Source organism: Rhyacophila brunnea, unplaced genomic scaffold (genome assembly GCF_057557595.1).
Source record: "Rhyacophila brunnea isolate RB1 unplaced genomic scaffold, BYU_Rbru_1.0 scaffold_2, whole genome shotgun sequence".
In the NCBI taxonomy this organism is placed as follows: domain Eukaryota; kingdom Metazoa; phylum Arthropoda; class Insecta; order Trichoptera; family Rhyacophilidae; genus Rhyacophila; species Rhyacophila brunnea.
Window position 1 is genome coordinate 5714367 of NW_028232859.1, and position 25676 is coordinate 5740042.

The 25676-nt window shown below is 35.0% G+C and overlaps 1 protein-coding gene across 1 annotated transcript in view; it reads right to left on the reverse strand.

Moving 5' to 3' along the window:
- Gapvd1 (GTPase activating protein and VPS9 domains 1) overlaps positions 1-25676 on the reverse strand; it is a 37375-nt gene continuing 11699 nt past the window's right edge. Inside the window, exons 6-28 of the mRNA XM_085947071.1 lie at positions 24009-24418; positions 22997-23154; positions 21274-21556; positions 20956-21097; positions 20478-20593; positions 20275-20383; positions 20032-20182; positions 18497-18618; positions 18240-18371; positions 17199-17395; positions 16842-17103; positions 15643-15833; positions 13601-14701; positions 12957-13120; positions 11914-12075; positions 11151-11340; positions 10252-10348; positions 8304-8506; positions 7727-7935; positions 7085-7199; positions 6266-6401; positions 3913-4029; positions 1-2170 (exon numbers count right to left, since the gene is read on the reverse strand). Coding sequence (XP_085803197.1) covers positions 2018-2170; positions 3913-4029; positions 6266-6401; positions 7085-7199; positions 7727-7935; positions 8304-8506; positions 10252-10348; positions 11151-11340; positions 11914-12075; positions 12957-13120; positions 13601-14701; positions 15643-15833; positions 16842-17103; positions 17199-17395; positions 18240-18371; positions 18497-18618; positions 20032-20182; positions 20275-20383; positions 20478-20593; positions 20956-21097; positions 21274-21556; positions 22997-23154; positions 24009-24418 — 4920 coding nt within the window. The 3' untranslated portion in view covers positions 1-2017. The remainder of the gene's footprint in view (positions 2171-3912; positions 4030-6265; positions 6402-7084; positions 7200-7726; positions 7936-8303; positions 8507-10251; positions 10349-11150; positions 11341-11913; positions 12076-12956; positions 13121-13600; positions 14702-15642; positions 15834-16841; positions 17104-17198; positions 17396-18239; positions 18372-18496; positions 18619-20031; positions 20183-20274; positions 20384-20477; positions 20594-20955; positions 21098-21273; positions 21557-22996; positions 23155-24008; positions 24419-25676) is intronic.

The window sequence follows — 25676 nt, forward strand, 5'->3', positions numbered from 1 at the left end:
TAGTTTTAAAATTGAGTATATTTTATATAACCATCTCTCCAATCATCACTCATTTTCCCTAATCGTTTACATACATTTTTATTTGCTATTCTCATTATGTAAAAATAGATTCTGTACACTTGGAAATTTGTTCAAAACGTATCAATTTTATTTCTGTTTCATATCACTTATCACCCTCTTATCTTTTAGCTTACCGACAACATCCATATTTTTTGAAAATACACATTATGTCAAGGAACTTTACAGCATATCTCTTAGAGCTAACACAACATTCAGTTTAATGCTTTTATTATGACTATACAAAAATAAATGTTAGCTTTTCAAAATATTTCTTATTCGACAAGGTCAGAATATTTTTGGCCTAATCGACAAGCGCGTAACTCCCTACTGACAAAACTATTCAGAAAACAAATATCGCATTTGTACACAGGGCATAGTTACGCAATCGACATTCACGATATTACTACAAAAATAATGTCATAATAATTGCAGAAGCATTCTGCACTATACATAATAATATATAAACTTATCAAGGGAGGGATGTTACACTTATTAAAAGGTTAAATCTTTAAATAATTGTCAAAGATTTGCAATACTTGGATACTTATTAGATCTTACATAACATAATTTATACTACATTACTTTAAACTTAAAAATATCAAGCATTTATATGGAATAAAAGTATTGAAGTGTTCAACATAAATAAGTACACCAGGTACATTTTCTTTAAAAGATAATAATTTATATTCTCAATTGGATGGCATCCTACGGGAGACATGGAATTGATATTTATAAAATAAAGGAGAACCTTGATTATCCGGATTGAACAAAACATAACATGTCAACAGACAAAAATAGCGGTCATGAATTTTGCAACATGTGTGTATTCACTTTTTTTTTCCCCGACCATGTCCGATCTAATAAGATCATAATATGTATGGGCCTCCACAGTGTGGAGGTTTGTATTAACAGATTCGTTTTTAAGAGAAATGGATGTTAGCCACTTGCCCAACCTGTTGGGTCCATACTCTGACTCAAACACAAATTGAAAAACAATGAGTATTTGCCAGACCCAGGATTGGAACCTGGGACCCACGACGTTATAGGCAGACTCTTAAGCCGCTCGGCCATCGTGGGGCCGTTTCCCCGTGTATTAGAAAAATCTAGTTTTAATCAAAATGGGATTTAAGAGTACAAGATAGACCGACGATATTGAAAGATTGGGATTAGGCCCATTCCGGAATATGTATAAGTGTACATAGATAGAAGTAGCTCATTTTGTTACATATAAAATAAAAACATGTATATTTTTTTTAACATCGAAGACATTATTGTGAGTAGGTTGTTTTCTGCAGAATGCCATCCGATCATGAAAAATAATGGTTTTATTCAACTGCAATAAATCTAGCAAAACTGACAACCAAAAGTACATGTGAATTAATTTTACGATATAAATGGCAAATGGTTACATTCAAGCAGCCCACAAATCATTAAATCTTTTCCACCATAATAATATCATTAATTATATTGTAAGTATTATTGTATGTAGATATTTTGCATAATAAACTTATATATTATGTAATATACCCAAGATAGTATTTTCCTTGGGGGAGTATTGTTACATTTGATAATACCCTGGCAAAATAAGCAAAATGTACAATATACAATAATAATCGTCTTAATTTATTAAATAATCTTTATAATTTCAGTTTGCATGTGCTTCGTTTCTGAAGAATATGTTAACTGAAGATTTATGTTTCAAACACATCCCAATCAATGTATGTAATAATTAAATAAGTGGACAATACATTTTTAATAACAATAAATGTACACTATTATAAATGTGTAATATACGAGGTAGAAAAGAATTTTTTAATATGCATCGTAAATTAAATTAAAAAGATCAATTAATAATGCTCTACAATTTCACACAGGTATAGGAAATAAACTTCAATATAATTTTACGGCATAATCTTGCGGAACAAACACACATGAAATAAATAAACGAAATGAGTATTCAACGCCTGGAGCTCTGCGCATAGTCCATTGTCTTGATGAACTCCACCGCAGAGCAGAATTGGGTCCAGCAGTATAAATGTTCTCCTTCGAGAGGCACACTTAGAAAGGTGCTCACAAATTGTACTGTAGACAGCAGAGATGGGGGATTGGCCTAAAATAACAAAATAATAAAATATATTATGTAACATCAGTTCAACATTCTGAAGTGGTGATTTTACTTATTCAATTATTCAATTTACTTGCATTTAGGTACATGCATACATCAAATTGTTTTGATTTTATAACAGTAATAAATTATTCTTCCATTATAATTATACATTTTTTTATTTTAATTCAACCAGTCTCACATTGAACAAATGAAAAAAAAAATGTTGGGAAAGTAAATAAAAATGTCTCATCTGAAAAAACTACCTATGTTAAATTATTATTTTTTATTAGTATATAATTATACAACATTTTAGAACAATTTGTTTCGAAGATACATTATATATGTTACGCCGAATGTGCGAAATTGAATATTACATGAAATGGGCAAAATTTTGAGAGTGCGTGAATTCGGCAGTAATTTTTCTGCCTAGTTCATGTATTGGACAAATTAGATAGTAGCGCTACGGTGGTATTTTTTGCAACTAAACTAAATGTATCAAATGCTCATGCATTGGTCAAAATGTACATATATTATCTATGGTCAAAATAGATAATCGCGCTCCGGTGGTGTTTTTTGCAACTAATCAAACTAAACAAATGTGTCAAATGTCATTGATTATAATATAAAAATATACCAACCAATAACTACAATGACGTTCATATCCATTTACTATCCGCAAAAAAAATCTAGAACTATAATATGATAACGGAAGAATTTTATTGAAAAGTATTTTCGCGATTTAATTCGTGCTTGGGTATCAAACGTGCAATGGTCGATTGAATGTTTGTGATAGTTTGTTGACACTTGATAGCTAACCTCAAAATGGACATTCAGTTGAATAATTTAATTCAGAATTACAAAACGTAACCTAACCTAATAATAATAATATTATATTGTGTCCAATTATAACTAATAAAACCATCCGTATTAAATTTACTTTTTCTTCTGTCATGTTGACAGTTCAAGAATTCCATACCCTGGCGAATTCATGTACTCAGCAGAAAATTTACCTAATTCATGAATAAGGCAACAGACTTAACTATTACATGAATTAGCCAAAATTTTGCCCATTTCATGTAATAGTCAATTTCGCAAATTTGGTGTAACATATACGTAAGATATTATAAGAAAGAAAAATATGTACTACATTTTTGTAGACTTGCCAAGACTTGACTTTACGAAAATAGAAATTGCCATTTTGGATCACAGATCCTTCAAATGCAGTGTACATAAGCAAAAATATGACTGCGATATGGCTAACACGGAATGAGAATTACTATGGAATGTTCCGACTTGTTTATTGTAATCATTTCTTTGGACAATAGCACAGAAACATGCAACGCTTAAATTCATTACATTATTGTTTATAAGAATAGAGAAAGTGCATGTCTCTTCCTATAATACAGTGAGTCCTTTAGATAAAGCATAAAACACACTTTCCATCTACTAATTATTTCCTTTACATTAATGCATGTCCACCACGGGGATTAGTATGAGTATCAAAAGTATCATATCTAAAATGGAGATATGGCATCAAAAATTTTTATATTGTAAGTCAAGTCTACATTATCTATTATGAAGTTTATAAAATGATAATAATACAAGAATGCCAAAGGTTTTCTACTGCACTATTGAATGCCGAGAGGAATGGAGCTAAGCCATGGAAAAGGTCGTCAAATAGCTTAATCATCCCAGTCACGATCCTCAATCATGACGCCCTGACGAAGAAGAAAAATAATATAAACCTTAATGAGGACATAGACAAGAGCGGGAGTGAGATCATCTGCGCCTGGAGCGCTTCCTTCCGAAGACATGCTCAGCATCGCCATTATGCTGTTCAAGCATCGGACTACGCATTCCACCTAGAAATAAAAACAATGTCATGATATATTTTGTCTCATTGGAGCTATATTATCTTAAACCGATAAAAACAATTATACAGTAGAACCTCGGTAATTCGAAATCCAAGAGACCCTGAAAATTTGATTTCGAATTAGCAAAATCGCTATAAATCGAAATTTTCGAAAAAAGGCGCGAAAACTCCAAATGTCTCAAATGCAATTTTGGTAGGCGAAATAAGAGTGGTATTTAGTATTGAAATTCATTGTGTTTATTTATGCAAATGCCAAATTAATCACAATATCAACAATACCTCTTAAAACGAATTATAAAACATTTAATGAAATGATAACTTGTTTGTATATTTTACATTGATAGCCATGGTTAAGTAACATACAAAACACGTCAAATATAATAAAAACACTAGCCCTATATAAGTTACTGTTTGCACAGAAGAAATTCTGATTAAAAAAACACAGCAAAAAATAATCATGAGAGAAAAAGATGTACATACCTACATTACCACAAGATATTTTACTTTTAGTACTTTTGACATTCCAAACAAAACAAAGTGGCCATCTATTTACCGTTTGTCAGTACCATAGACTAATATTACAATATTGTGTATTGCCAGTCGTGATAATATTTTTAATGGGACAAACAATAAAACACTAAAAAAAGATAAAAACATACCTGTTAAGTATTTTGTTACATTACATAGGTGCACAATAAAACACTTCAAATAAAACACTAATTAAAATACTAAAATGAATCACTAAAAATATCCCTTGTGATCCGCGTTTTTGCATTATACTCATAGTGTATTGATAAACTAGCCATATTGACACCTTTAAAACACCTCGTCCGCTTATATTTGCCAATTATAGTTAATTTGGTTTTTTCGAATCCGTCCATGTTTGTACATAAAACAACTGTCAGTCTCTCCATACTTCTTTTGCCTCCGTGGCATTTTTCGCCTTTTATAGCCAACGTCCGGTCTGGTAACAAATTATAAAAAACACCCGACTCATCCATATTATATGTTTCTTGGTTGATATCCATCAATGATATGTTCATTGGTCTGCAACTAATTTGAGACCTCTGTCTCGTCGACCTTCTGAGCATCGCCACACACAGCCAAACATATAATGTTGAAACGTTTTTTAAATCGAGTCAACCAACCGGATGACGCCTTAAAATCGACAATATCCATATGATTGGCTAACGATTTCGCCTTTTCAACTAATAACGGGCCTGATATCGGAATATTAGCCAATCGTATATTTGAAAAATATTCAAATAGCTTTGACTCTAATTCTTCGTGACTCGCGTGTCGCAATCGAAAATTATCGCCATTCATCTTGAATTGGTGAAATGCCATTTCTACCTTTTCCCGATTTTTCAAGATGTTCGACAACGTTGAGTTTGGTATGCCATATTTAATTGCAAGCTTTCCTTTGCTGTCAACTTTATTGTCGACATCATGAATCAAATTCATTTTTTTGGCGATCGTAAGAGGCTTATATGTTTTTTTAACTACATCAGCCATTGTTACAAATATAAAATAATAAAGTCTGTCTTGAGTTAATAACACTAATTTAATGTCGTAAATGAGCAACATACGAGAAAAACACAAGTCACAAAAACGCGAGTCCGAAACGCTATCGATAAATAAATGTCATAAATAAGCAAAATACGAGAAAAAACGCCAGTCCAAAACACTATCGATAAACACAGGTACAGTATACAATATAAAAAAATGTCTGTAGCCACATATAAAAACAACGAGACTAACTACTAATATAAATACACGGGTATTACGAATACACGCACGCGTTTATTTGTTTACTATTGTATCAATAATTTTGTATGATAATATGTACTGCACGCGGTGCGCGGCCGTGGGTTAATAACGAATGAAACTAACTCAGCTGTGCGTGCCAGTTACTACACAACGCCGATGCGTCATCGCTATAACGGTAGATGTATAATAATAATAACTAATCACTGATTCGTCCATAGCTGGCGGGAATATGTATGAATTTCAAAATATTTTGAGTAAACAAAAATAAACATCTATTTATACGAATAATAATTGCTTGTGCGTACCAAAATTCATTTCGAATTACGAAATAACGAATATTTCGATTTATAACGAACTTTTGGTATGAATTTTGGGGGATAAAATTGGAAAAATATTAATTTTAGAGCGAATTTTGATTTAACGGTGTTCGAAATACCGAGGTTTTACTGTAATACCTTATCTCTGGGAGTCTTGTAAGCGGGCAGATGCGCCAAAATTCTTTGAGCGGAAATCCACGGTGCTCCGGCAAGTCTTCTTTCTGGGAGACCGACTCCGCCCCCGCTTAAACGGGAAATATGATCGTGTAGCAACCTGAAAACCGCAATGACGTTTTTTAGATTTGTGGATCGAAATAAACTTTAAACTTCCAAACAGTCCAGATGAATAATTTTGCCAATACGAAATATCTAAAAATACCAGTTAAAGGCATTGATGATAACAGTAAAGATATTTCTGTTGGGATTCACTGTCAGCCAAATTTTACTAGGCCTACCTCTAGGCCAACTATTTTTGGAATAAATGAAAAATATGAAATACGCATAGAATGACAAAAAATTGTGAAATCTTGAAATCGAAAAATTAACACGTTTCTCTATTTTTTCCTCAACATTTTCACACTAAATATTGTTTTTAAAATATACTTATCATTATAATAATCAATATTTCACATCTTAATCACTTTATCGGAATAACTGATATCACATTTCATGCAGTGGTTTTCGAAGGAACGATATATTTCAAAACAAGGTCCCACACATAATGGCACATTGTTTGCAGATGTACCTCGATTGCCCATATCATCGTTTTTGGAACAGACCAAGAGGAATCAAAGGTATGAATTTTCAGTGAGAACTGTCCACTATCCCAACAAAACACCGGCCTACCATTATAGATAGTCGATGTAGTGTAGTCTACAGTATGATTTTCTATGGTATGCTCATTATACTCTAAAAATTCAAGTATGTGAATAAATAAAACGAGACATGGGAACTTACTGGTCACGAAGTATATCACCGTCACCGTTGGGAAACATCGCTTGCAGATAAACTCGACTCATGACGGCTCTTTCTACTGTCAAAGCCGCTTGTTCCAGCTCCCACTCAGAGGCACCTGAAAGAATCATATTGCAATAAAATTAACTTCACTTGCAAAAAGGCACCTCTAGAATAAAATTCTTGAAAATATTTCATTATTATGTAATAAATATTTGCCGATTATCAAAAGTATTATACGACTAATATAAAATATACAGCATTAATTTTATATTTTGTTTATACCTACTAATCAACGCCTTTTATTTGTTTTGTTTAATAATATAAAATTGACACGTTTTCGAAAAATGTTGCACATCCTTATTATTTTATAATCTAGGGCCATCTCTATTGAAGACAACTCACATCTGTCTGTCTTTCTATTGCGGGTATCCCTTTCGTACCCTGTATTTTCCATGAGTAAAATCACAGGGATTTTGTTGCGGGACCCCTGCTTGGTACGATTTTCAATATAAAAATACACTAAATGTATTGGATGCATACACCTATTGTGTTTTGAGCTTGTAGTAATGATTCTTCCACATACAAAATCCCAAAACCCTATAGTAAACGTAAGCGGAAGATGAGTGAAATATTTATTCTCACCGGCCCAAGCATCTTCGGCAGCCATGTCTGAGGCCAATGCGGCGAGAGTGGCGGCCAGTGTGTCTCTTTTATCGTCGGCAAGTCCGGCTCGCAGACCTTCCTGAAGAGCTGCCAATCTGGGTTCCCGTGCCGCTAGAGATACCCGAGCGCGTGCTGCTGCCGCCAGAGCTGCTTGCCGAAGTGCTTCACCTCTCTGCCACTCTGCTTCACTGGAAATCACAATGGAAACATTTAAGATACCAACTGGATTCTGGCGTAATGGTAGGCCGCTAAATACCATCTGGTGGAGCCACAGGATGCTAGCATAACCTATGTACACACAAGATGACTGGTACTCGACAGAGATTCTCGGAGGCACCTCACCTCGTAGTGTTCATATAGTAGACTTAGACTAAGAAGAATTAATCATAATTTCAAAGGATATGGGTCCGAGTCCCATTTGGTACAAGTATATTTCAATGAATTTTCGAATTGGTACATTTCTGAGACTGTTCCAAATTATGCACATATTTTACGAATTCACTCGCACAAATGGAAGTCAATTTGTCAACATGTTGAATAAGCAGTTGATGACTACCTTTCAGTGGCTGCTATAGCTGAGAGCAATGCCCGTCGGCACGTAGCGAGGTAAGCGGCATAAGGTCGTCGCCCACTGGAGTCGGATCTCAGAGACGAGAGAGGGGTGCGGCCTCGGCGAGCTCCGATCCCACCCAAGACACCGAGGGCCCCCGGACCGTTCTCCATGCGAAGGGCGCATGCCATAGCTGCCCATCCAGAACGCTGCATATTTAAAAAAATTAACATCACAAACATATTTCACCATAAAATGCACACATATTCAATTTATATACATACATCCATATTGTTTAAGATCCAGATCTAAACTATTAAATACTAAGTTGATCCACCAGCCTTTTGTGTACCGGTGAAAATATGAGAAATATTTTGCAGACCGCTAATGCAAAATAAAAACTATTTTTTAAATAGTATTTTGTTTATAAGTTTTTAAATCTTATATTATAACTAATGGACATGTGATAGTATGATGGTGAATATAAAAAATATATACCATGCAAATTCTATTGTTAATAGAACTTCTGTAATTTTGAGAAAGTAATATTTAGTTTTTTAAAAACAACGCGAAATGTGCTGCTGCATCTTTGCTAGAATAGTAATAACCGTGACTTCAGTGTTGTTTCGTAGAGGCAAAGCGCTGCATTGATATTGATTCGGTCTCTCTGTTTCGTTTTGATTACTGACATGGCCGAAAGAGCTCTCTTACATGAATACGTAATGGAAAATGCAGAAAATAATTTAATGGCTTTGTAACTTACAAATAGATATTCTTCTTCGATTGATATCCAAAACTGAGACCGTGTTTGTTTTTTATGTCTGGACACTAAGGAGCCGCGTCAGAAGGTAACTCGATTGAGTTTCCCTCTTCTCAAATACGAAGGACGCATGATTCGACGTCTTCATTAAAGTTTTTATAAACCCGTAGATGCCTTAACGAGGATCCCCATTTTCATAGTAATAGCGATTAAAGTTTTGAACTAACGCCCTTAAATGTTGAACTATATTTAAAATGACTTTTCGGTTGACGTCAGTGGCAATTTAAAATCCTTGCAAAAGTGGAAACATATCTATATAATCCTCTTGTAGGCGACTATCCCAAAGTATTAAAATTCGTAGACATATATATTTTTTTGAATGATGATTTGCTAAGAATTGTTCGCATATGCCATTTAAAATGGCCGACAACTATTTGCGGACCAGCGGTTAGGAAATACTGTTCTAGAGAAGTGAATTTCTATTGAAGATTCGTTGGTTACAATTTGGGTCAACGCATAAAAAAAAACAAAACTGTGGTTTAATTTTAATTAATTTAATTTGTGGTCGGAACAACAAAATTGCCTATTGACATTATTCGACGTCAAAAAACTCTTAATTTGAATTCAGAATTCACTGATAAATCTAGAATTTTACAATGAAGGATGGATGATAACCTCGAAATTGCATTACGAAACGTTACATTATGTACAAAAAAACAAAAATACCTATGTTTAGTTTTGAACGCTTTAAAAAAAAATATAAATCAAAATAATATTTTGGCCACAGCACGGCTTGATAAGATATACTTCATAATATTTTCCTATTCATGTATTTTGGCACTCCATTTAGAGCATTAACAGAAAACACAAAATCTGTTGTGTAGGCACACCCAAGGATGTTTAGTTGGCCATGGGATAGCCTGTCAACTGCATACACGTAATCATTAAAGAGGGTCATTTTTCGCAGCATATGTCTAGTTTGAATCCAAGATTTAACAAACTGTGAAGGTTACAGCGGACACCCATACCACTGATTGGTATTTATTTAGGATGCTGTTAGAAAATATTTTGAAACGAGGGTGGCGCGAGACGAAAAAGTTCGAAAACCAATGATATACACAAATACCATACATAAAAATAAAAACAAATTGCAGTACGTCGGTTCTCATAAAATTTATAAGAAATCACACTTACTGCATTTGATATTTCAAAACTGTGAATGTCCATATTAGATAAGACGAGGCGGAGTTTTCTCTTCAGGCTATCAAATTCAATATCACTTGCAATATCACTGAAAAAATAAAAATACATACTATTCAATTTTTTGGCTTTTTAATCAGAGTATAATATGTTAAATGTGCAGCAGTCCACATTTATCTACATGGTATCTGAGAAACTTTGCTTGTGCCCAGCAACGAAAGTTCAATAAAAACTATCATCATTATTTTTTTCCAAGCCGGGACAAACTTAAAATAAAAAAATATTAAAAATAAGAATTGTTTTTTGAAGAAAAAAACACAAATAATATGTCAAGACAAAACAATTTTTTTTGACAACCTCGTTCATGCACTGTCTGGCGATGACATACATATAAAAACAACAAAAATGCACACCTAAATCTATATATGTACACTTTCGATATATATATTTGAAAAAAAATATAATATATATCGCATTTTAGGGCTCAAATTTTCTTGCATATGGATCAGAAGATGTGTACTGTATAACAGCAGACACAGTGTGATAGGTTATAAAATGGCAATGGACTGGAAATGACGCACAACGAATAGACAACCACAGGGACACCCTAAAACTCGCTGAATAGACGAACTCATCAAAATTTGGATGCACGGTTTACAATAACATTATAAACTAGCTGACTTTGTTGTCCATTGTCAAGCCGAGACGTATGGTAAGCCTGACCATGGATGTTAAGCCTAGGATCATAGATATCAAGCCTTGTGATGTATCTGATGTACCTATATTATTGCCACCTACAAACTTATTTGCGAGATTAACAGTTTTTCTTGAGACAACTACTTTTTCTAAAAAGAGCTGAACAGTATTTGAGAGACAATGTGCAAAATGTTAACCTAAGTCCATCAGGAGCCGATTCACCATCAGATCCGTTTCCCCCATCATCACAAGCAATGGAAGCTCCTCGAGATCTGTTTCCCGTAACTCCGGCTGAATGACCCGAGTTGCTGGTCGAATCTGAAGTTGCTGCATCACTACTCGATGATGCTTTGCGGCGATACTTTGCTAGAATGTCATCTGACAACTCTGAAATTTAAGGACAAATTGTTAAGACATTATATTTTTTACCAATTAATTATTATCCATTGAAGAATCCAAATGGATGCAATGGTGCTTAACAGTACAATTTGGGAGGGTACAGTTGTGTTGTACTCCTATAAACAAAGAAGTAGATAGAAATGTAAAAGCCAGTTGCCATGGACCAAGGTTTTGAATCCGGTTTATTTTTTTATGACGGCCAAGCCATAAATCCGAAGAAACACAAAAGAGCACAAGATGCGCATTTTTTTTACTTGACAAACTTTAATGTGATACAGACCTAACTATTGAAAGTAACATAATATTCTTTATTCCATATTTCTCCACATTCGAGATGTAAAATTTGTTACAACCTCACCCAGAAGGCAACCCACATCCCATTATTTTTATGTTCCCGACCATAAAACAATAGAAACAAATATTTTAAAAAAAAAACATCTTGTAGACAAATTATTATCAGCAAGTAGGTAATAAAATGCAAAGAAGTACATGTTCTAATCCTGGATTATTTAGAGATTTTTTCTAGAATCAGAATGTTCTGTGGTAATGATTAAAGAATACCTGTATTGATTTTCTGTGTGTTGGCACCGCCGATAGGTAAACTATTTGAAAGATTATCATCGCCTCTGTTGACAACGATGCCAACAGAATTGTTGTCAAGCTCACATTCAGCATCTGCCTTCGAAAGGTCTTCATTGTATTCCTGATTGACATTTCTTTTACCTGCAAGTATTTATGATGCATATGAGAAAACCAAAGTAAATCACCATTTCTGACCTAAAACATAATATTACGTAGAAATCCTTTCTGTGTCGCCATTAGTTAACTGGTGTAATTAACCTACAATTAGGGCACGTTAACCATATACACACAAGTTGAAAACATCATAAAAACAGCAACTTGGCTTGACCCTCCCATTACACCTCTGAAAAATGAACAAAGGGAAGCCGCTGTTGGTGCAATAGCCCATTAAAACCGTTAATGTAAGATTTTTTTTATAGAAATTTCGAAATTCTCATTTATCGATAAATCCATCAATGAGAATCTCAAGATTCTTACCGCGAATATATTTTAAAAATTGAGGTTCATTTGGAAGTAACCTAAAACTAAACTAAAAACTAAAAAAAGGACATGATACAATAGATTCGTTTTTTTTCCCAGAATAGCAGAAAAATTTCCTGGGAAAACTAAAAATCATACTTTTTTTCCAAAATAATTCACAAAACTTATTCCCATAATTCCTTAAATTTAAATTTCTCCAGAAATCAATAAAGTACTGTATAATATAAGTATCGTAGAATTGTATAAAATCGAGAAATCACATGCTGAAAGCTTAAATTCATGTTTAAAAATAATCAATTACATAGTGACAAAAGTTTAATTCAAAATACATTATTTTGAGAAACCTTTGAACATACTATTACGAAATCCATAATTTGAACGTATTTTTACAGTTTTTTTAGGATTGATTGTTAGCCACTCAACCCTCTGTATGTCGTGTTCTGTATTCAAACACGGGACCTACAGAACAGGAGTGTGCTAGTCATTGCTCCACCGTAGGTGTAGGAGTGATATTATAATGTTAGCATTAAATAAAATCTTACCAAAACCAGACGCAGATGAGGCAAATCCTCGACTTTTATTCCTGAAGAGTTTGATTTTGTTGAGTAAATTTCCGCCGGATCTCTTCATGTTGTTTTTCAAGTCACCAAAATTTAAGCCGCTACCTTCATTTGAATCGTCAGCCACTCTTCGCCCTGAATGATATCTGGAATTTGATAGAAAACCATTGTTAGCAATTCACTTAATCCACTGGGTCCTCGCTCTCAACCGAACACCCATAGAAAAACAATAATTTTTTTCTGTCAGCCGCAGGATTTAATTTGCAACCCACTGCGCCAGGGACAGGCGCTCGACCGTTGTCACCGTGAGTGCATTTTATGTAGTCTCTGATGAATGTATAAGAATTTAACGATCTGCTGAACACAGTCACACATGCCGTGAAAACGAAATCTAAAATCAAATAACGCTCGTCGCTTTACCATTTAAATAAGCTACCAATGCACTCACAAGCCACGATGAATATACATATCTATGTTTCTAATGTGTTATGAAAATTTATCTGTATTCAATAAAGAATGCTATGTTCTTAAATCTTATTATCTATTTTAAAAATAATATTATGTGTATTGATAAACTTTATTACGATGAATATTAGACTTGTGTAAAAATATGCAGAAAAAATTACCTGTGACTCTTTTCAGCGGTAGCATCGAAGCTGATACTCTTAGGGATAGCCCCCGTAGAAGCTCCGGGTTTCAAGGATCCAGCACATCCTTGCATAGTTGAATTTCTGGGAAGAGTATTGGCACCGTTACTACATCCCATACCAGATGACAAATCCATCCTGTGCATTTTAACATCACCACTGCTCAAAATTGTCACTTTATTCAGTGGTGCTGGGGAAATGCGACGTTCTGTCAAATTTTCTGAATTGACATCTTGACTGGAGCTCCGATCGGAGGTGGAAGTGTCAGCGCTGTTCACTGATAGCGTACTCAAGGATATGGCACTTCCTGATGATATGCACCCGTTATTCTCGGCGGACTCGGCCGGCTTATTCTCTCTCGATTTCTCAATCCGTGACGAGCTAATGTTTATAATGCTAGTGCGGCTTTCGGTGGCTTTGGAAACGCGCGAAACAGAATTGGCAACTAAATTCGATGATGCAAAACTGTGCTGCGTCGTCATCACCGATGAATGCATTCTCACATTTGGGGTGTTATTATCATTCCGATCGTAATCTAGATCGACATTATTGCTACGTGTTTCATACTGATCACGCGGTAAATCAACAAAATGATCCTCAAATCCGTTTATTGAGTTGGCGTGATTCGAAGACACTTGCATATTGTTACTGTACAAATCAATATGATTGCTTCCATTTTCTAAATTATCCCTTTCAACCTGTATAGGTCGGAAAACTGTCTCCGAACTCGTGATGACCATTCCATCGTGCAATCCATTTGTTCTAATATTTGAGTTTAGATTATTGTGTCCGGCACTGTCCATATTGTTTCTTATAATTGTAGTCGATGTTCCAGGTTTGTTCTGCAACTGATGATTGGAGCCCAAGGGATTGTTGCCGGTGGAAGATGACGAAGGTGAACTGGCGAGTTCAGCATGAGGTCGAATAGGAAATTTCTGACTGGGATCGTTAAGCCAGCGGCTCGTGGCGCTTCCACTGAATGATGCTTCGACGAAAGCCGAGCCTTCACTGTGAAACATGCCATCCGGCGTTGATATTTCCGGCTGGAGGATGGAGTGATGGTTGATGACTTCTGCCATACTGTAATAAATGTCATAATTCCAGACACGTTAATACTATTTCTTCATCATTCAACATTATCCTGTCACTCGAAGTAAAATTAATTCTTCAAAGATAGGAGAGATTCATGCAATACATAGAGCTCATTTTGAATAACTAGAGCAATGAAACAACTAACATGATAATCCAAAACTAGTCCTCCTATCGACAGATGCCAATTAGTCACAATGACCGTAGCTCCAACAGCAACATCATTCAATTTTGTTATTCATAAATCACAGTCATGACTTACACATCGCAATGTAAACTATATGCAAGTATGACAATATTTAAGCATATCAGATGCTATGCGTCACTCTATAAATGTAGATAGGTATTCAAAGTACTTTAGTGAGTTGCGCCCAGAAAATTTTATATTTTTAATGCAAAGCTTTGATCAATGGAACCCGCAGATAGATATGCGGAAATCAAGTCGCTATAGACCAAGGCTTAGAAGTCGGATTTGGTTTATGATGTAATGATGGTCAGGCCATAGAAAACAAGAAATACACAAATCCTGCCCAATGTCCTCAAATATTACCAATATCAAATTTGCATTTCGCTAACGTTGCTTTAATGCACATTATGATACTGACATGAATATTGAAAAAAAAAACAATCTTTAATATTATGTGTTTAAGTTTATACCATGTTTCTACACACTTACGACTTGTACTTTCTTACAACCACACCCAGAAATTAAAGCACTTCCCATTATTGTTGTGCTTCCTGAACGGAACCATTAATTAGTTTTGAGAAGGTACATCACCGTAAATGACAGGATCACAAACGATTTATGACACATTCATTCACACGCAATATAATTCTTGACATGTTTATTTGAGGTTAGTACACAAAGATACATTTTAACTGTTAGTTGTGTCAAATCTTCAATAAATTTAGCTTAGAGATATTTTACTGACCCATCGTTTTGTTGGCTGAAATCGAATACGTTCATATCGAGATTAGGTCTGGCATGATTCTCCCGGTACCCTTGGTAAAAAGCAGGCTGTCCGGGACTGTCGAGAGCAGAGAGAGGACTGTCGAGGCAAGGAGCGTGGCTCGGCCCCGCTTGAATGTCGGGTACGGGTCTAGACGAGAAGTTTGGAGACACCTGTCAATAAAATTAATAAATCACCATAAAGTGACAAGTAATATTTTTAGATTGCACAAATTGTGATAAACCATTTTTACTATTTAATAAAAATATACTCTCAATTCACGGTGTAACTTTAAATTTGAGCAAAACATAGTCCTTTGTAGGTTTATTGGTTACTGTTTATATGAATTGAAAATTGAATTTTGATACAATAAAACCACGGTTAATTCAAAACCAGCTGTATATCAAAATACAGTACACTCTCAGTAATCCGCGCTCCATTATCCGACAACTACTATAATTTGCCATTATTTTTACTAGTGAAAGCACAAAATCAAGCTCTATAATTCGCCGGTATTCAATTTTCAAATTCAGTAGTCCGCCGCATACAAGTATACAACGCAGATGAGACGGGTCTATTTTGGAAACGTCTTCTTCGTAAAACGTGCATTCATCGCAAAGAAAGTAATGTACCAGGGAGGAACGTGCCTAAGGACCGCATCACAATTATACCGGGCTCCAATGGAACCGGGACACACAAACTGAAGCTTTTGGTCATAGGAAAACCCAGGAATCCTACGCCACTCAAGAATATCTGCCTCACTGAACAATAATCACAAAAATTGATTTACTGTTTAATATTTAGTTAATAAACTTAGTTTATACATATATATAATTTAGTAAAGACTTGTTTTTGATTATAAATAAAACCGTAATTTGCTAGTACAGATTTCTCAAAAAAAAAACTATTTTTACGAAATACCTGTTTTAATTTTACCATATTTTGTATGTATGCACTATAATCCGCCGCTTTCACTAATTGGACACTTGTCTCGTTTTTGGGGAGGCGGATTACTGAGAGAGTACTGTATTCGCTAAAATTCATATAATTTATTGATAGAGATTTCCATAAATTCAATGAATAATCCATAATAGTCACCACTGAACTGATGTTATCAATTTGAACGAATTTGTATCGGAAACGGAAACAATGTTGTTTGTATATAAAATATAAATTCTTACCGGATATCCATTGACTACTATTCCATTGTTTTCAGCGTAAGACATATCTCTACTGTTGCTGAGAGTATTGGAAACTCTGGCGTGATAACCGACCGGCCTTCTGGTTGAAATTTCATGGGAGCGATTCCTTAGCACAAACGAAGACGAGTTCCCGTGATGTCCATTTGTATTTCTATTGGCGACTTCACTATTTTGTGATCTGTTTGAATTTGATGCGGAATTGTTAGCATTCATGAATGACGGAGGCGATACGTTTGCATTTCTGGAAATGAAAATAAGTCAACGTAATCAGTCATTTCAAATCTAAACTGTCAATCAAATAGTTCAAATAATTTATTAAATTTCATATTGTCGCACCTGGTAGGGGGACTTCTCAAGAGAGCCATATCCTCAGGACTCTCTTCACTGGATGCATTTTCTCCGCTGGTGTTGATGGCCAGGCCGCCATTTAAAATGTTGTTCAACATGCTCGGACTGTTGTCCGGGTGGGCGGTGTGGACAGATGAAGCTGCGCACATCTGCCGACGGTTCAGTAGTGCGTCTCTGTTGATGTTCTTAACACAAAAATTGGTACATTTATATAAAAAATTTAACTAAACCACAAAAAAATAAAAGTTTTGCAATCGAAAGTTATTCTAAATAATAGGTAGGTACTTCAAGAGATCTAAAATAAAAACGTATCTCTAAAATTGCGACTCTCCAAGATAGAAAAACCATAGAACATAGACGTTGGACATGGTGAAAGGAGTCTCAACCTGGCCTGCATTTTCTTCAGGCCATGCGGATTTCAGTGTCTGAAAGACCACTAAATACCGTCCACACGATGTATTCGGCGAAGCTACGGGATGTTGACATGACTTGGAAAAACATACAAAGACTGGTTAGCGACATCAATTGTTGGAGGCACTGCTTTGTGTCCATATACTTTACTTCAAGAGCGGACATGGCTAAAGAAGATAATACGAGAAGACCAAACTGGTGAGTGGGCTGTACTAATACAATATGTGACATGATAAATATCATTTAGTCGAAAAGCTATGTCAATTATTTATACTGCGATATAATTAATGAAAGGACAAAATCATTTACTCACTCATATGGCAGCATGTTGTCTATGACAAAAGAAACAGAGACACTGCGACAAAAACATTATGATATGGAACGCACATGCCCATGTAATTGTCTACATATTTCTGTTCGCTGGAGATTTAAGAATCTTTGAATCCATTATCTGGCTGCATATATTTTGAATTACTCTAGATGACCATTTAAGAAGCTGACATTGAATTTATAAAACACACTGCCGTATTTGCAACAATACTCTCACGAAGATTGAGATTACAGAGGTTATGGTGTACGTTTATTTCAAACAGTAGCTATTTATTAAAATGAACTCACATTCAGAGGACTAAATTGGTGATGAGGCTGCGGAACGGTAGGATGTGGAATAACCGGTGGCAAAGGTTCTCCATCTGACCTCACTGTTCCTGTGTCAGAACGAGCAATGCTGTTGCATTCGTCCATGTCCACCTGAAACCCACAAAAGTTAGCATGTTTCAATCCCTTTCACAAAGCATTCAACACAAATTTAATTATAGCAATCAAATTGAATCAGCTATCGACAAATATAATGATATAGAGAAAATATTACACACCTCAGTCATACGGTCACTATCAGAAACCAAAGCATCCGTGCTCCATGCAGATTCGCTTGCAGTTTCTGATACATCAGGCTGATTTGGCTGGACCAGTGGCAAGGCTTGTTGTCCGACCACTGCTAAAACAATAATACAAAAGAACAGGTACACACTATGTCAAAATTTCCCAACTGATTTGCAGTTGATTGCAGGGTATCGTAAAACTCAAGCTTTCACATGACGTGATGACTACAGTTAGTGGTTAAGGTTGATGTTCAATTATTATTTTAGCAAAACCGACACTCAAAATTTCAATTTGGCTTAAAATTCCTTTGCATCAATATTAATAAAATAAGTGTCCATCTATTAGAAAAGAGGTTAATATCTTTAAAAAAAAATATAAGGAAATATTAATAGCTTTTCAAGTGTCAACCCAGACATAAAATAAATAGATGTAAGCTTTTCATGAAATATGCAAGTTTGAAAATAGTGATATGTACATAAGAATTTTTCAGTGTGCTGTGAAAATTTTGTAATTTGAAGTATCCATGAATTTGTGAAACACTGCACATAACATAAAGTGAAGAAGTGATAAAAATACAGCTTATGTTTTTTTTTAATGTACAGGGTTATTCAACTAATGGTACGAATCTCACAGTCCTATCATTTGATACCTGTCAAATAAGTCTACCATTTAACACAATGGATTGTTTCTCCTGCGCACAATGCGTAAAAATCCTACAATCAGACTACGAAAATAACATCTCTTTGATGGTCGTACGGCGAAAATTAAGGTCAGAATTCAGTAGAAATCATCATCCAACTGAAGGCAGTATTCGCAAGTTGATTAAAAAATTTGAAGAGACTGCTAGTGTTTTGGATAGCCTGACACCTATGTACGTTAGCTCGTTCACGCAAAGCTGCTGTATGTGAAAGTGTGACTAAAGAGCCAGAAACGTTGAATCCAAGAAGATCGCAGCAACTTGGCCTCTCATATGGTTCTTTATGATGAATTTTGCATAAAGACCTTCACCTGCACCCCAATAAGATCTAACTCACGCAAGAACTAAAGCCAACGGACCACGGGCAGCGTCACAGAGTCATCTATTGGGTTTCGGAAGAGCAGGTAACCGATAGGGAAAGTCATCTTCAGTGATGAGGCACATTTTAACCTTAATGTATTATTAATAAGCAAAACTAACATACTTGGGGTAAGGAAAACCCACAAATCACTCAGTGATTCAAGAGAGGCTGTTACATGCTGCAATAATTACTGTTTGGTGCGGTTTATCAACTGAACACGCCATCGGGCCGTACTTCTTCAAAAATCATGAGAGTGACCGTTAAGGTCAATGGTGTTTGCTATAGGCAAATGATAACCGACTTTTTGTGGCCAGAATCTGAAGATGTCGATTTGGAAAACATGTAGTTCCAGCAGGATGGGGCCACATGCGAACAAGTTGTGAAACACTGACTTTATTGTGTAAAAAATAAATTCATACTAGAAATTAGATAACCCTTTACATATTATGTACATGGTGTTTTTCACTTACCAGCCAATGCATTCTGCTGCCCAATAGCTAGAGTGGGGGTAATCAATGCTCTATCGTAAGACTCTCCGATAGTTTCAGAATCAGACGCTAAGACATCTGTACTCCAAGTGTCTGATATTATGCTGATTGTTTCATCGCCTTCCATGAGTTTCTGACAAATAGAACAAGTCAAAATGGTTATAAATTTGTCGACCGATTGAATATACCAATATTATTAAGAAAACAGCTAAAATGATGACTCACTTTTATTTCAAACTTGCAGAATTTGTCTTCAATATCATGCCTGGTCCTCTTTAATAATTTGGCTTGCTTTATGGCAGCTGTCGAACTGAGAGGGATACTTGCAGGATGCCTGTAAAGAAAGTACAAACATGTTATAAAAACAATTATATCAACAATATACTTATTTAATACCATTAGAGATATTAATTAAGGGTACTAATTACCTTTGAGCTTGAGGCATCGGTGGCCCAACACCAGCTTCACCTTCTGTGACTTGTGACGATGGAGTATCTCTTCCTGAAATGTTTGGAGATCCTCGACCGCTCACGTTTGCCGATACCTAAACAACAGAGGGAAGTATATTATGAACCATATGTGAAATAATTAGTAACCATACTAAATTAGAAAAGAGCTAGAAAAGCAAAAATTAACAGATCTGAGAAATTGGCAAAGTTAATGATGTAGTTAGATGGGAAATACAAAGAAAATAATTCTGGAATGGACATGTGGGAAGGATGGATTTTATACAGTCGAAAACAGGAATAGGAAGAATAGATATGAATATCATGAAAGAAACCAATCAATCGTTAATTAAAATAGAAGATAATGAAAGTATCCTTCAATTTATATAGTGATAAATGTACTTAGTGTTTTGGAAAATAAATAATGGTATACAATGAATTGTCATTAAATTGTGACTACCATATCGCTGAGATTATCATTTTGGTCTTCGGTCTCCATCTCAAGGCTGGAAGTGACTGAATGATTGCTTGCAGCTTCAGACACAGCTTCCAAATTATCTGATGTATTCCCGATGGATCCCTCATCATGAGACAAGGAAAACCTGTAACACGTGATTCATATTATTTAAGTCAAAGAATTAAGATGATATATTTCAGATAAATGTATGACACATATTATTAGATTATTCATAATGTATTATAATTAATTAATTGAACCGACGTTTACGCGGTAGAATTCTTTAAAAACCATTATTTTAATTATATTATGCAAACTAACCGAGTTCTCTTTTCCTGTCCAGCATGTGCGCCGGGGGTGTCGACTGCTAATGAAGTCACTACTCCGGGATCACCCCCGTTACCCGCCGTGGCACTCGCCCCCACTCCGATTCCTGACCCCACTCCAGACCCTGGCCCCGTGGCACCACCGCTTCCACCCACATTGTGAGGAGCCTGCGCCAGCAGAGCCAATGGACCCTCGGAACCCACGCAAGGCACCAGTAGGTCCTCTGACAACGAGCGAGCGTAGTGACACTCAAGCACTTTACTCTCAGAAACCATTCCTATAAATTATAGTGCAAAACATTAATATTGAGACTTCAATTACCAAAGGTTCTAAATTAAGGATGTTAACATTCTTCTGTCAGATTAGAGCCTAAATATAATGTAAATAATATAAACTAAATGATTAAATTAGCTACACTCTCCAGTATAATACACTAGTATTATAGAATATCTACATCTGTATAAAATTGTTGGACCCATAACATAATCATCTAATCATTTCAAAAATCAATCCAAAAAACTTCCTAAATTATGTCCATTATCATTTATGACACTACAACCCTTGGTGGGCCTTCAAAAACTTCCTCCATCCTGGACGGTCCATCGTTGACACTCTCCAGTTGCTTTGAGCGAGCATACTTAAATCTCATGTGGCACAAACCAGCCTTCTCAATTTCGGTCGTTCATGTCTCGTCTTGCCTTCGGAGGTTGCGTACATAGCCCACCATGGCGGTATATCCTCCGGCATTCTATGCACGTGGCCGATCCAACGCAGTCAATGCATTTTCATATGCCACTCCTACAGCTCCTCATTATAGCTTGACCTCCAAATGTCACTATCTTGAACGGCCCCAAAGATTCTTCTCAAAACTCTCCTTTCAAAGAAATCCATATTTCTCTCATCCCGTTTGACGTGTGCCTAGCATTCTGAACCATATTGGGCATAGAAGAGTATTATATATGATTGTTTTGGTTTTCCTTGAGAATGCCTTGTTCTAAACAAGCCTTTGGAGACAACAATAGCACCTGTTAGCAAGTGTGATACGGCGATTTATATCGCTTGTGTTATTAGTTTATGTGACAGGGGACCTTAGATAAACAAAATGAATCCAAAGTTTCAAAAGCATTGCCGCCAATTATAAGGCTGTTATTATCATTTGTTGCACTATGGAGAACTGGCATGTATTTTGTTTTACTTTTGTTTATCCGGAGTCGCATGTTTGCAGCAGCTGACTTTATAGAAATAAATCATGTCCATAGAATGGAAAAATTTGCAAACTTAGCACATAAATACCAGTGATCATTGACATTTTGTATAAACAGTTTTTACTGATTCTTGAAAAAGAAAAAAAACCGTTTGGGTTTACGAATGGATATCGAAAATAGAACGATGATATTCCAATTTATAAATTCAAAATATGTATAAGTAATCTAATGCCGCCGTTAGAATTTAAATTAACAGCGAGAATAATGTATGTCAGTAGCAATGCTTTAGTACAATATGATCAACTAATACAAAAGTGGAATTATCATAACCTCATTTCATTGATGGGATTATCGCACTAAGATGTTTTACCTTGTGTATCGTATGCATATTATTCCTATCTTAAATTAACTTTTATCTGCTATCAAAACCAAAATCAAAATTGACCTGTGTTTTAATTTGATACGACATTGGCAATCTAAATTATATTATGTATTATGTAATAGACATTTACCGATAGGCTCATAAGCAGTGTCCCCAGGAAGTTTGATGACCAATACTTCTTGAGAATGCGGTGATGGCTTTTTGGGACCGTTTTTGACGGGAGAGCTGGTGTTTCCATTTGTACCATCGTGCTTCCCCTTTGTTGGAGGTTTTTGAACTGGGGATTCCCTAGAGTTTAAAAACAAAAACCATTGTATTGAAATACAAAACATATTGTGTATTACAAAAATTAACATTTTAATAAAACTTTATGAATGAACATATCAATGGCGAAGGGTGGAGGTAGGCTGTGGAGATGCTGACATAAATAGTGCACGCTAAACTTTGTCAATGTCAACTGTTTATAAAATTCAATCTAAACCAAACTAAAAAAGCCAACCTAAGCCAAACAAAAAAATATTCTTCTATCTATAAAATATCTAAAATTATGAATGATTTAATGGCATAATTTTAGATATTCTATACATAGAAGAATATTTTTTATCCAATATCTATTATAGTTTGATTAAGGCAGGGTTTAAAAACTAACCAAATACCATCTGCAATTTTCATTCTTAGTTTAATGAAAAAAAATGATTGACAAAGTTTAGTGTGTATGTCGGATCCCCGCAGCCTACCTCCACCCTTCGCCATTGATACCAGTAGCGAAGGGTGGAGGTAAGCCGTTAAGATCTTCCATAAATTCTTCTTCTTCTTACACATTAATCTTTGTTAGTCATATGTGTTTGTTTATATTGAACTAAGACTACTGTAGTCTTGTAAATTGTAACAACTTACAGATTTTCAATGAAAACAAAAGACTGACAAAGCTTAATGTGCACTATTTATGGCTGATTGATACATATAGTATTTACTAAAATCAATATCAACATATTCAATGTGTAGATTAAAACATTAATCATTATCTATACATGAATAATTCTGATTTCTCAAAATTTTAATTCCATCAGTAACTCAATTTAGAAAAAAATTATGACATATTAAGAAAACTGTTAGAAAGAACAAAGTAATAGTTTGCTAACTTGGCAAAATTGCAGTCAGTTAGTCTCTTCAGTAACTTTTGCAATTTCATCACATGTTCGGGATGTATGCATCTGAGAAGCTGATTCAGTCCCTCGTCATGCGGCAACATCTCTGCCAGATCGATACCGTTGTCGCCGTTGTCCGTCACCCCGCAAGCCGTGTCTGTTTCGCCATTGTTATCCCTATGATCTCCCGATTCCAGAGGAAAATTCTTTGGTATGACCCCATTGGTACTGTTTTTCAGTTTGGTCGACTCAGAGAACTGTTCGGATTTGTTTTTGTCGTACATGGATAGTTCTTTGAAATCTTGGTCGAGGTTGGAGCTGCTCGAGGTACTATTTATGATTTGTTCAGGGGATGAATCAAAGCCATTTGTGATTGTTAAAGGTATTTTTTTGAGTAGTGACACCTGTAACGATAATAAAGTTAAAGTGAAAAATTATCATATCTTTTTTATACACCATTTTCCATAACACTAACTTCTATCTATCAGAAAAATAAATATATGAGGCGTCTATTTCCAATACCCGCTAAATCCATAATCACGAAAAAATCATGTTTTGGTTGTATCGTGTCTATGAATAAGAATCAGTGCGGCCTGTGTATTTATTTTGTTCCTAAATACGTTATATCCCTAGGAAAAACGACTCTAAAGTTTCAAGTTATTTCCTATATCCGCCATCTCCAGACGGCAAATCGTTCCCATATCCGCCAAATCCTTCATCAGCCAATGAGCGCTCTGCATTGCGCGGAAATGCAAGATGGCGGTCTAGCTCTCAAACAGTGAATATCGTGTCCATTTCGTCCGTGTTTTTACCAAGTTATAATGTCGAAATTATTGAAAAATGTACAAAAAAGTTCTCTAAATAAAGGACGGAAGTATATCCAGTAACGATTTTTATGGAAAAAAGAAATACAACGCAATGAAAGGTAAATGAAGTTCCTAATATTTCCCTCTAATTTTGATAATGACTGGGTGTTTAACAAATTGTGTTGAAATATTGTTTTGTGTTAAATTATTAATTTATACTACGAGTATCATGATTATTCAAATACAGATCTATATACAGTGTGCCAATATATACATGGCAGTTTTCAAGAATGCAACATATCTTTGTAAAATGAATTATAAGTACTTAATTATCGAAAGACTGGTGAATAAAAAATGTTTATTGATGGGTTAACATTGTATCGGTCATTTGGCCCCCGAGAATAATTCAATGCAAATGCAACATAAATGTGTCGGATGAAGTGACATAAACAAACAATCCATCAATCATCATTCATCTCACTGGCGGAAAACAATATTAACATATACTTACGCGTTTCCCCAAAAGATTTTTACACATAACTATCTTGAGTTTCTTGAGTGTTTACCTAGGTACCTACTAATAATTATTAGGTCAATTTAAAAAAAAAAATTTATTAATATAAATATTACTAGTAGCAAATCCACAAGCCAGTGAAAAATGTTATTTACACACTATTCATCTTCAAATAATAACCTACATAATAATTTAATCGTGGACAATGCCTATTTTTCGGTCAATTATTATGTAGGTACTTGGTGTTTTTGGTTTTATCGTGTAAATTATATTTAAGTAGCTTTTAATTTAAAAAAAATAAATTGTAAATTACAAAGGACATGATAAACACTAACTTATGTA